This window comes from Lethenteron reissneri, chromosome 46 (assembly GCF_015708825.2).
Source record: "Lethenteron reissneri isolate LAM-NWPU_2019-01 chromosome 46, ASM1570882v1, whole genome shotgun sequence".
In the NCBI taxonomy this organism is placed as follows: Eukaryota; Metazoa; Chordata; class Hyperoartia; order Petromyzontiformes; family Petromyzontidae; genus Lethenteron; species Lethenteron reissneri.
Window position 1 is genome coordinate 3,601,083 of NC_083824.1, and position 13,847 is coordinate 3,614,929.

A 13,847-nucleotide genomic window follows, 5' to 3' on the forward strand; every position below is an offset into this window, starting at 1 on the left:
AGAAGCTGACATTCGCCGGCTGATTACACTCATGGCGTGCTGACATCCAGTGGCAAACGAGCGCTCTGGTCTCGTCCGAGGAGTTGGTGGGTTGGTGGTTACCCCTCCACCTTACAATTAAATACCAAAGGTGCACGGAATAAAACAAAATCCACGGATACGTGAAGCCCTGAGCAGACACGTGTCCATACCGTTGTGGTGGCAGGGTGATAAGAGTGGTAGCAATAGTTGTGCCTGACAGCAAAAATAATTTGGGTTCGATTCCTGACTCAGCCACCTTTGTGTACAGTACAGTTCGTATATTTTCTTCCCCATTATTCATGGGTTTCGTTCGGGTTCAGTGGTTTACACCCTTCACTTAAAACATACAATGCAAATGCCGTTGGCCAAACATCCCAATGAAAGAGCATCCTTAAGAAGATAATTCAAATTCAAGTGTGGCTTTCCTGAGGAAATAATACGTTTTTTAACCCTTGTTTTGCTTAGGCAGGAGTCTGAAACAACAATCACTGCGGCTGAGTCCGAAGGAGAGAGAGGCTGACATTTCAGTAGGAGGCAGGGCTTAGAGTCGTCACCTTTTCCCACACACACCAAACCCCAAATACGTTGTTTTTGATAATTGGTTTTCTACCCTTCTATCTGGCAACAAAACTGACACCTTTTTACAAGGAGTCATGTTTGCATAGACCGCAATACCTGCAGTCATAATACAAACAAAAGAACATAACTCTGATGGTGCATTGTCTTTGAGTTGTGCGCCTTTTGGCGTCATCTGGTCCAACCCATGTGAGACTAGGCTCTAAGGAAAGCTGTCTCGGGTGTGGACCAATCAACTTAAAAAAAAAACAATCATCATATTTTTACTGGCAAATGAGGTTCCCATAGTGTAGATACGTTGTTTTTGTCAGCCTATGTCTATCAATGACTGCAGTTTACTGGAATAAAATTCAACAATAACAATACCGGTCCCATACCTCGGTACCAATCCGTTCCCTGCTACCACCCGAACACAACGCCAATTCCTAGTCCGGCTCAACCCGAGCTGGACCGGTACTTGTTGAGGTGGTTTACACCCGGCCGGGTACAGGTAGTCGTATCCTACCCGTACCCTACCCGAAATGAGTGACAAACGGTTACTCACCAGTGACTCACGGCCTACCCGTATCCGTACCCGGCCGCACCAGGGTCGCAAACGGCTACCCGGCCGGGTACGGGTAGCCGGGTATCGGGTAGGGTACGGGTATCGGGTAGGGTACGGGTATCGGGTACCCGGTTGCGACCTCTGGGGCAGGATGTCACGGCTCTGAACTCTAGCAATAGTGGAAGGCAGAGAGAGGGGTGGTCGCTCACAACAATGAGCAGAAGTGACGGGCGGATAAAACACAGCGAATGGTGTATCTATCGCGTGTTCCTGTTCGCAGCAGCAAGAAGCCCTCAAGGTGCACCTAGCCTGGCACAAGCGCCGCGCTGACTCTGTGGCGAATGGCGGTTTATGTATAATACAGTCAAGTATGGGGCCGTCCATAAATGACGTCACACACCTAGGGGGGTTGGGGGGGTCAGACATTTGTGACGATATGTGACGAGGGGGGGGGGGGTTTGAAAAAAGTGACGTCACATCAAAATGCGCAACTTTAAATAAATATAGACAACACGTTCTACTTAATTAAATATACTTTTTAATAAATGTTTTCTCCTACAACATCAAAGTGCAGCGCCACATTAAATACGCACTACAATGACAATAGCTTAAAGCGATTTGAAGCATGTTTTATTTTCAAAATGGAAATATGGTTTGTAGGTTGGGGCAGAGCTTTGTGACGTCATATTTGAGGGGGGTGACTTTTTGTGACGCCGTGTGACGAGGGGGGGGGGTCAAAAATCGCGTGACGTCATTTATGGACGGCCCCTATGCACAGTACATGGTGTGTAGTGCTGATATACCGTCGTGTATACGATACTATTGTGTACAACAACCGCTGTCCATCACTAAGTGGCGGTAACGTCACCACGTCGCTTGTGCCAGGCTAGGTGCACTTTGAGGCCACGTGAAGTGTCAAATTCTCACTGGAAGGTCACGGGATAAACCCCCAGGTGTTGTGGGTTGCCTGACTGGCAGATGCACCAACAGGACTCCTCATGCGAGCTACATCAGCAGGCCAACGCAGTTATTGTGCACGTGTACACAGTGGTAGTGTGTACAATACAGATAGTCCCCGAGTTACGACGCTCCGACTTACGATATTTCGATCTTACGATAGCGATACAACAAAATTGTTAAATAGTTTAAATTTCGCGCGGCAGACAAACACAGAAGCGTACGAGGTTCGATACTATACATACGTTCAATGCATGTTCAAGTTTTTTATAGTAGATATGATTGTTTCCTGAAAAAACGTTCTATTAAATTGCAGTTCATATAGGTAGACTAAGAATTTACCTTGTTTTATTTACTTTAAATTTTACTGTGCAATACAGTATTCTAATTAATAAATACATACGGTATATAGTTTATACAGTACGGTACTGTAAATTACTCTGTTTTGCTAAATTATCACCATTCTTTAAGACTCCTGGGTAGGCTAGGCCATCTTCGACTTACGACATTTTCGACTTACGATGGGGTCGTCGTAACGCATCTCCATCGTAAATAGAGGACTACCTGTATTTACTGCAATGTATAGACAATAGTGTACAGAAGTACATTGATACCATACAGTTTTGCATATATTGTAGTGTATACCGTATTGTAGCATGCACGATATATGGCTGTGTACAGTGTGTTTATACCACACTAGTCTATGCACTTTGTACTCTTATGCAGTACACGTGAACTGTGATGTGGCGTGTGTACTGTAGTGTAGACTCCAGTGTACACAGTCTACATGTAAGTTATAGTGTAATGCAGTGTACACTATATACTCTAGTGTACACAGTATATATAGGCTATAATGGACTGTAGTGTACACAGTACTGTATATATACTCTAGTGTACACAGTACAGTATATATAGACTGTAGTGTACACTGTGTGTACTGTAGTGTACACAGTACAGTATACATAGACTGTAATATACACTGTGTGTACTGTAGTGTACACAGTACAGTATACAGACTATAGTGTACACTGTATATACTCTAGTGTCCACAGTACAGTATATATACTGTAGTGTACACTGTGTATATATACTCTAGTGTACACAGTACAGTATACAGATTGTAGTATACACTGTGTATATATTTTAGTGTACACAGTACAGTATACATAGACTGTACTGTGTACACTGTGTGTGTACTCTAGTGTACACAGTACAGTATATAGACTGTGGTGTACAGTGTATGCACTGTACTGTGTACACAGTACAGTATATAGACTGTAGTGTACACAGTACAGTATACATATACTGTAGTGTATACAGTACAGTATACATAGACTGTAGTGTACACAGTACAGTATATATAGACTGTAGTGTACACTGTACAGTATATAGACTGTAGTGTACACAGTACAGTATATATATATATACTGTAGTGTACACACTACAGTATATATATAGACTGTAGTGTACACAGTACAGTATATATGTATACTGTAGTGTACACACTACAGTATACATATATACTGTAGTGTACACAGTACAGTATATATGTATACTGTAGTGTACACAGTACAGTATATATTGACTGTAGTGTACACAGTACAGTATATAGACTGTAGTGTACACAGTACAGTATACCTATAAGCTGCAGTGTGGCGGTGTTCACAGCAGCAGCGAGTGAATCGGCGTGCGCGCGCGCGCCCCGCACTTCCGCGATTACCCCCCCCGCCCCGCCCCCCCACTCCCCCCGCCCCGCCCCCCAACCCCCCTGCCCCCACCCCCCAACCCCCCCCGCCCCGCCCCCCCTGCCCCCACCACCCCCACCCCCACCGCCCCCGCGTCTCGCCGTGCTCGCATTGTGCACGAGTCTCCGCGTCCACCGCCCTCCTCCTTCTCTTCGTCTCCGTCGTGTGCGCAGCCCGAGCGAGGAGGCACGGCCGCCCCCTCTTCTTGACAGCCACAACGAGGAGGCGGGGGAAACGCACGAACACCGTGCCGGACCACAGGTAGAGAGACTAACACGGAGACGAGAGATCAACAACAACAGCAGCAGCAGCAGCAACAACAACAACAGCAGAAGCGGAATCACCATGTCCCGCCTGGGCTCGGCTCTCCGTGCCGCCTCCTTCATCCTCGTGTGTGTGGCCGTGCTCACGCCCGTCGTGCACGGTGAGAGAGTACACGGACAGACGAAGCAGACACGGGCAAGGGGACAAAGGGGACATGGACACTGTGACAATGACAAACATCCACCCCCCCCCCCCACCCCTGGGTATGGCCTTAACAGACTTTTGAGACAAGTGTTGTTAGCGAGCACCTATGAAGGCCGGCACGGCACAGGAAGACAGAGACACACACATGTTCACTGGGACAAATTGACAGGAGGATGCAGACACATGGACACGAGCACATGGACATGATGACACAGACATATGGACACGTTGACACGGAGACATCGTCATCATCATGGGACACTTGGGGACACATTGGCACTTAGACATGAACACGAGGATGCGAGGACATGCTGCTGCCTCTGGTCCGTGCTGGCAGCACAACACAGGGACCATGTGCATACATGGGGACACGGGGATACGGGGACATACATGGGGACATGTGGATATACATGGACAAACGTGGATATACATGGACGAACGTGGATATGGGGACACGGGGATATAGCTCAAACATACATGGACATTGGTACACATGGAACACATGGACACGCATGTTTACACATAAAGGGACATCTGAACACACAGGCGTATTTCTATATTGTATAGGGTTTTAATGAATACACTATATGGACACGGAGGTAACATCCATGGACAGGTATACGGGCTAAAGTAGAAGGACACGGGTACAGAGGGACAGGGGGACACAGATACATGGAAACAGGGACAAGCGACACGTTACGGGAACACATAAACACAAATGTCAAGAGTAGGTGCATAGAAATCACACGGGCATGGCCACATGGACACGAGTACTTGGACAACGACGTGGACAGAATGAAACTGAATATCCTATCTGTGCATCCTATGGTATAGGTCACATTTTGCCTAAAATTCCAGACAAATCTTTTCATGATCGCTTAAGCGTCGTCAGTGTACCTGTTACAGCGTGTGCGCTCGTGTTCCGTGACTTTATCTATCCCATTAGACACTGTCTACTGTTTGTGTATAGTACTGTTGTGTATGTGTCACCAATGTTGACAGGCTTGTTTGTGTGGAGGTCAGTATCAGGATTGTGGGATGATACCATTGTTATTGATGGCCAATCGTCAATAGTGATTGAGTGATAGCCAAGGAATGGAACCTTTCTCAAGAACACGTCCACCAAAGAGATGGAATGGTGAAATTGGCTCGTGTGCTGGTACTAGGTGAATTATTATATCGCAGTATCGTGAGAGATGGGGATGGCTTGGGGAGTTTTTCCTGCCAGCATTGGATTTACTATGGCTAATGATGATAATGAGCATTATTCAAGCAAGTCTTCCCGAGTCTCGATCAGAGCTGGAATCAATTTTAAAGTGTGTAATTCGTAATAAATTGCAGTCACAATGTTATTGCAATCTCAGCAAACAATGCTACTTTAATTGTAATTGCAGTACAACTTAGCCCATGGCATGCTGATCCGACAATCGCCGTAACATTACCGATGATCGGTTTGATTAATCGACCAATCGGATAACATGACAATAGCTGGAAGAACATAAGTATCACCTTTATTCCCACGTGTGCTGCCGGATGGGAGGTGATGGGCCGGGCTTGGTGACTCCATCAATACCATTTGTCGCCGTCAATCCACTACAATATTCAGTCTAAGAATTGATTGAGTGCACTATTCGTCTAATATATACTCAAAATCCATGGCCTGCCTGAAAATTATACTGGTGTGCAGTCAGCTTTTGGAATCCCCTTCCCATTTTAAACCACCTTCCCACATCCTGGACCAACCACTGTCCAGTATTTATAGGGTTGCATTCATGGCGTGTAGAAATGGGCTACATAAACCTGTCGAACTGAGTTTGATTGCCCACCATGGCTAACATAGTGGCGACTAATAACTGAACCGGTCATGGGCCTCCCCTCCCTCCACTGACCAGCTTTAACCAGCACGGGGGAAGCATGGTCAAATAACCCCCACGACTGATGGGTAAGTCTTTATCCGGCAGTGGATTAACCAAGGACCCTACATGATTATTTTTACTATACTTTATTTATATTATGTTTATAAACATTGATTTGTTTTTCGCGATGCTTTTTGTGAATATGTTGTGTCATCCTCTGCACTGACATTTTGTGCAATATATGTAGAATATTTTTATCCCAGGTTTTCTTTCCAAAAGAGGCTTTTCTCACCGGGCTCTCGCCTGGCTATCAGGTCCATGTGTTTACAGTAATTTGAATAGCAAGGTTATGTGTGAAGAGTTCATCATAGCCACTGGCACATTGATCTCTGCTCCTCTACCTTGGCCATCGGTGCTGTCAAATATTCCTCCACCTGCAACCCGCAGGCTCATCCAATGTCTGCAGGAATACAACCCTGCTAGAGGCAGCGCACATCTACCCATACACCAAGACCTCGTAAACATACCGCAAGCTAAACATCTGTCTCACAAGCCATTCTAGCAAACGGCTGGGGGGCTCATCAGCTCAGGAGTTGACACTAAACATTGGAGATAAGTCTAGACTAAAAGCAATGTCCCGAACAAATATCTAAGATTGGATCCCACTACTGAACCTCCTGTTGCCAACCTTCCTCCAAAACAATGGAGCATTTGACTCAATCGCATTCTCACAACCCAGTTAGGCTCACCACCTTCACAAGTGGAATCAAGGGATGCCCAAAATGGGACTGCAGCGACTCTGACCAAACATTAGGGCACATTGTGAGTCACTGTCACCTTCACGAATTCAGCAGACAGAGCATCAATTAATTCAGCCTCACCTGCACCCATTTTGTGGTTTTAAAACCTGTATATGGATCTTTTATTGCTATTCACAATTTTTTAAGCAAGAAGATTAAAGCCATTTCCATCAATAAACCGCACACCTCGGCCACCACTTCTTGAACTTTTAATCCAACTGCTGCTGCTACTGCAGTCGTTGCCACTCCTCCAAGTTCAGTTTGGCCTTAATTAGGGATCATGAGTGGCACGTGTGCACATGAACAGACCTTGGTCAATCCACTGCTCAACAAGCACCTGTATCTGCTTTGAGTGTTAACTTCATTCATGGTCTGAGACTGTAAAAGCGGACCTTGGATTGTGACTAGCCACGGCATCTGACAGATGGAAGGAGGTGGTGCTGAGGCCTGGTAGCATCAACAGCACTGTACACGATTGTCCTAACACTAGCCTTTTGCCCGTTCAACGACGTGTGTATTTCAGTAAATCTGAAACTTGCAAGCAAAAAGCAGACCGCGACGTGATATTCATTGCATCAATTTTTGTGCAGTTTGTAAAGGCGTGGTGACACAGACTTATCTCATTTAAAGGTTATAATCTCTTGTTCATCATGACGTCCTTTTTACTTGTATGTCTCAATAGCGTTACGGAGATCACGTGATGACGTGAGGGTTCTGCCTTTATAGTGAGGGTTGTAAGTTGACGCTGAAGGGGGGAGGAGTCGCCTCACCCCCCCCCCCATGTGGAGTGACGTCACCCGCTAATTAATATTAATGGGAGGGGTGTCCATTTGGAAGACGTCACCTCTTCATTATTATTAATGTGGGGGGCTGTTCTATGTGGAGTGACGTCACCTGCTCATGATTATTAATGAGGGGGGGGGGGTCCATGTGGAGGACGTCACCTTTTCATGAGTATTAATGAAGGAGGCTGGCCGACGTGGAGTGACGTCACGCGCGGGACACACAGACATGCTTGGCTCACTATCGTAGAAAATTGACCCCAAGGGCATCCGCAGCCAACTCGATAAGCTGCCTCTAAATCGGAGGTCAATGTGGAGGTCACACCTGTTTATTATGAGGGCATAGGCTAAAAAGATCGCCTTTAGAACAACGGTTCTGATTGGTTGTGGCATTTGTGAAACGTTGCAGCATCTGCCAGCAGGGTGGCCCAATTGTGGCTTTGCGGTTGGAGGCAGGTGACACCGTCAAACACAATTTTCCTCTCTTCACCCCCATGAGTGAGTCTTGAATGGGCAACCAAAGCCATGACTGCAGAAAGTGATGCTGGCACTGCACTTGAGCATTTGTTTTTGGTGGTGCCTTTTTATAATTTGTTTAGAAATTATAGAAATGATTTTTATATCTGAATCTCACCAGCACGGGCGACCAGTGCTTCCATGACTTGAACCCTGTAGATTTAAACAATGAAAATGCAGCTGACAGGAAAAGCAATGAGCTCGGAGGGACAGGAATACAGTGCGGGCCTCAGGTTATTGTGTTTCGCGTGAAGCGTTTTTGGTTCCTTTATTTTTTAGCCCATTTTGCTTTTGTTTGAATTGACTGCGGGGCAGCGGTGTCCATTACTGCGCGAGAACAGCCAAGCAATACACGGGGAAGTTTGGTAGCAGAGAGCAATGGGATTTGTTTGTCGATGTTTGTAAGTGTAGGTGTGTCACTTAATAGCTTGGGCTTTGTTGTGTGTGTATGTGGGTTTTTTATTCTTTACGCTCTGCTGCATGCTTATTCGCCATTTTTTTATTACACGCTTTTATTTAACTCACTTTATCTGTTGTTGTCGTTGTTGTCGTATCCTCAAATCTTGTAACTCAATTTTAACCCGCTTCCCAATGTGGTATCGACTGCAAACTTCGTATACTTATGGCTTACTGATGACAATACCATATTCTATCATAAAAAAATTTAAACAATCTTTTTACACGCTTTCTATGAACTCACTCTGTCTTGTTGGCATATCCTGAAATCTTGTAACTCAATTTAACCCACTTCCCAATATGGTATCGACTGCAAACTTGGTATAACTTATGTCATACTGATGACAATACTATATTCTATCATTAAAAAATATATATTTGTTAACAATCTTTTTTATATGTTATGTTTCGCCTTGGGTCTAATTGTCCACGCTCAACTAACGTTGGCTGTAAATCACCACGGCCTCTTACGTTATGGCAAGCCTCGGGGCCACTTCCTGGAGTCGTGGAGTTCTGCCATGACTCGTATGGTACATTTCATTAATGCCTATTTTAAAAAAAAGTATTTTTAAATATTACTTATTTATCAGTTATCTACAGAAACAGACTTCCGACACCATAACGGGGGGGGGGGGGGGGGGGCAACTATCTGGGAAAGCTGCAGCTTGGTGTTTTTGTGCGAGCAGGATTGGACAAATAGGAAAGTGAAACCGACACCGCTAGGACTAACTGAAGAGTGCTCACGGAACGAAACAATGAAGACCTCCTTCCTATAAACGTCTCACCCTCACAACAAAAAAAACCGAGTTTATTCTTTACACAACCCATCTGCTGAGCAGCCTTCTGGGAACTGGGAGTGAATCTTATCAGCACCATCCTTTCAACACAAGCAAACGCTGGACTGGATTTGACATTCAATGTCTCTTCATCAGCAGTCAGGCTTTCTTGATCCAATTCTGCTGAACTGCCAGATGTTTATAGGCAAGGATCCTTTTTGTAAGAAATGGGTCCTGAGTCGATGTAAAACTAAATAATACAAAACACAAAGTAACCATTGTGTTGTTGCGAAGGATGTTAAGTACAAAAAATAATATTTCTGTGTCCACATGATAATTTAAAGATTTTTTTTTTATTCCATTAAGTAGCATGGCCTTCAGGGAGTACATCTTATCAGCAATAATGATTCAACACAAGTAGTCCTCGAGGCCAACAGGTTAAATTACAACTACGTAGGTTTTTGTTGTTGCACTGTCTGATGAAGAAACTCCCAGGACATGGAAGTGAAACACTGGGTCGTCATCATCATGCTCAACAATGCGCTGTACAACCCAAAAACACGTCGGTGAGCTACAGTATGACATAAGTATACCAAGTTTGCAGTCGATGCCACATTGGGAAGTGGGTTAAAATTGAGTTACAAGATTTGAGGATACGACAACAACAACAGAGTGAGTTAAATAAAAGCGTGTAAAAAGGACACCATTTCTGACATTCCTCCATTCTCTGCCACTAATCTAGTGTAGTTGAACTCGGTGTTGCACATCTGAGAATTCATACGTGACCAAGCCCCGCGTAAATTGAATCATATTTATTGATAGGAAACAGTAAACGGGCAGCGACATTCTATGCGTGGGAAGCCTGAATCTCCGTTTAAATTGAATAAATATCCAATGTCAAGTTTGTTATAAAAAGTCACATTTACAACGGCACATGTCCGACATGCTGGGGGCTGAGGTGTCGGTGGATGTGCAAGGAGGTTGGTTTGTGTGAGCGTCCTTTAAAAATTGCCAGTTACACCGTCATGCACAATTAGGTCCCAGGACAAAAAAAAAGCGGAAAAATGCCTTTAGCACGGAAATGCTTTATTGTGCTTTCGAAGCAAGCAAGTGTACGCTATATAAGTACACATTGCTGTGCGTGAAAGATTGGATTTGTGAACATCTATGAAACTAACCGGTAACACAAAGTGCAATTACTGCTCAACGAGGGGTTGGTACATTGGTCTACTGGCGGACGAGATGAAACAGGCTCTTGATTGGACTGTGTTAGGCCCTCTCCTATTGCCAGCTGCTTTAGACTGACTCCCTCATATTGTTCATCGTCGTGGGGGATCTCTGTCCTTAGACATCGGGGAAGGTGGTTAGCGGTGTGGTGAAACTGAGGGAAATTGTGCCGATGTTGCACTTGAGGATTTTTTGCTTTAACTGCTTGATGTTGCACAGGTACCAACGGATAGGTGTATGTTTCCCGTTGTATTGGGTGAGAAAATGAGAATAACGGGCAGTGTTAGTTTACCCGAAATTCTTTCTGTTACACAACATATTTATATGCAGGATGTTCAAAATATCTTCTTTGGTTTTTTTCGGTGAAGTTACGTAGGTAAACAAATATAAAATAAAATAAACTGAAAACAAATAAATTAAATCACGACGTTTTGGAAGCAACCAAGCAACCGTCATCAGGTGTTGACTGCTCCAGAAAATTTTATTTCTATTTTTTTTATCTACGTGACTTTACCGACAAAACCAAAGAGATGGGTCCTTGCAGTCACGAAAACTTCAAATATACGTCAAAATATAATTTTAAAAAGTCAGCGATTTCCCATTCAAATGTGCATTGAGGCATTGCTAATCTGATATTAGCAGCCCTGGGCCAACAGTGGAAATTCCATATTCCTTTGACAGGAGCAAGTCTATGCATATGATAATCACTATTGACTTCCCCCACAATGTGATACTCAATTTATTGACCAAGGAGAAGTGATGGGCTCAGTCGATCCCCAATCAAGATTTGAACTCGCAGTCATCTGATTGCGAGCCGCCCGCTCTAATGCTGAGCCAGCTGGCCCGGGAAAAGAACTGATGTATCTTTTTAATTTCTTTGCTTATGACATTTCAACCGCGTGATCCAGCAAGGTTTGATAAGTCGTTTGCAGTTTATTGCCATAGCAGCATGTGGTCTCAAACACCACTGCCAAGAGAATATATAATCACACATAAGCACAGGTTTTAAGTAACATTGGAGTAAAAGCAATAGCCTGTTAACATCAATCACTCGGAATTATTTAAATGTAATTGATTACTTTTTAGGACCTATCACTTGGCATGGAAAGCGGAAGCAGGGATTAAGACAGCTTAAGCACAGTATCAATTAGAGGGTTTCCACAGACAAGCGGATGCCAGTGTGGTGTAATAGTTAGCACCCTGAACTTGAAATCCAGAGATAGCTGATTAGACCTCCTGGCCAGAGATAGCTGATGAGACCTCCTGGCGCTGTTCGAGTGTGACTCACACGTTTCGTGCCATAACACCGCGTGTTGTCAGCAAGTCTTACGTTCCGTAGATGCCACTTTGAGAGGTGTGTTCGTAGGATTGGTCATGAGCCAGAGATTAATTGTTAGCCGTGTCACGAGGATTAGTAAATGTGAACGGTGCTAATCCTGCTGCGTAATTGAAGCATTCAGAGTACCATTCATTCCACGCCTTGAAATTATTTCATTTGTGTACGCAAGTTCGAGACATTATTCTGACTGATTGTTAATCGCATCGATTTCTTTGGGGGTCTAGCGTTGTGTAGATACGATGCCAAATTCGAACTATAACTGTCCAACACCTGGCAGAACCAATCAAATAAAGTAGTCACGTGGGTAAATATGCTAATCGAGTGGGTTCATTAGCAAAATCAGAATATTAAAAGCCAAACAAAATGGTGACATTTATAAAAATGTTGCTGCGTTGGGAAACCCTCCGTGTAAAGATCATCTTGACTGTTAAGAAAACTAAGTGGGCCTGGGCAGGACAAGTCACTTGAAGGGAGCCTCATGACACAGTGACAAATAGGTTGAGAGTGAACATGTCCACCACATTAACTGGTTTTTAGGACATTCACTGCAGGATATCCTGATAGAGTGAATGTCCAGCAGAGCGAATGTCCTCTCTATGCAATGAGCTTGTGAGCACGTGTTGGATGAATTGTTGCATCGTAGACCGTGAGAGATGGCTGTGTCGCAGATTGTTTGAAAAAAAAACTCTGACCGTGTTGTCGGTGGCCGTGCGCGCTCGCTCCAGGCTGGTACGGAAACCCGTTGGGTTCGTTCATCCGGCACTACGAAGGCCTCTCATACGACAGGGACGGGCTGCACCAGCGGCACCAGCGCGTGCGTCGTGCCACCTCCCACCCTGACACAGAGCTCCACCTCGACTTCGTCGCGCACGGACGGTACGTGACCCCCACCCCTCGCCACCCACCCCCCCACGACCTTCTTGATGCTCTCTCCGTGACCTCCAAGCGCATTATGTGGACTATCGTGCGTCATGCCGGTGCCTCCAAGTGCCTCTTGTAACCTCGGTGTGTTGTGTTGAAACCTCAGTATGTATCCTGCGATCTCCCTGTGGTCTGAGCACACCTTACCTTGCCCCTTCCGTGACCTCCATGTGCCTCTTTAGACCTTCCCATTATCTCCACGTGTTGTGTAGAAAACCTCTTGCATTTAGATGCTGTATACATTGGAGTAGATGTGTTGCGTATGTGTGACTTCCTCGTCTCTGTTTAGACTTCTCCCCTGCGTCCCCGACTTTTGACAAGAATGACTGCAGTAGTTTTTATCACTGTGTGCCCACCACATGCTTAAAAATAGCGCCGGTTAATTTGAAATTCTAGTACTAAATATAATGAGGAAGTCCAATTTTGGCTCATTTTCACAAGTCCATTGGAGCGCAAGTATTCAGCTTATTTTTATAAAATATGTTTTTACCTTTTATTAATTGTAGTAACACATTAATTTAGTAAATCGTACGTTATTTTTGGCTGAATCTGCTTGTAATATTTTATTGTCAGGGCTTTGAAGGCAAGCGTTGCTGGACCACGCAGAGACTCTATATTAAAACAAAATTAGTGACTTGCTTACCTTTCCTATACTTTGCACTCCTATCGGTGTTTGTATTGTTTGTTTGTTGTAACTTTCTGACTCACCCCTACTGGACATGTGTGAAAAAGAGCTTCATAGCTCATCAGATTCCTCCTCCAGTCTAAACAAAGATTCTGATTCTAAAAGATTCTGAGATTTGTGACTCCCAAACGCCATTGGGCTGGGAGATGGCCAAGAAATTGTAGTACAGAAAATGGAT

At 44.6% G+C, this 13,847-nt stretch overlaps 1 protein-coding gene across 1 annotated transcript; it reads left to right on the plus strand.

The window, feature by feature from the left end:
* The first annotated feature begins 3,942 nt into the window (after positions 1-3,942).
* LOC133354047 (disintegrin and metalloproteinase domain-containing protein 10-like) lies at positions 3,943-13,301 on the plus strand. Its single transcript, XM_061570593.1, has 3 exons — positions 3,943-4,267; positions 12,789-12,939; positions 13,274-13,301. Exons 1-3 carry the CDS (start codon positions 4,189-4,191, stop codon positions 13,299-13,301), a joined length of 258 nt encoding a protein of 85 aa, XP_061426577.1. The 5' UTR covers positions 3,943-4,188.
* The last annotated feature ends 546 nt before the right edge of the window (positions 13,302-13,847 follow it).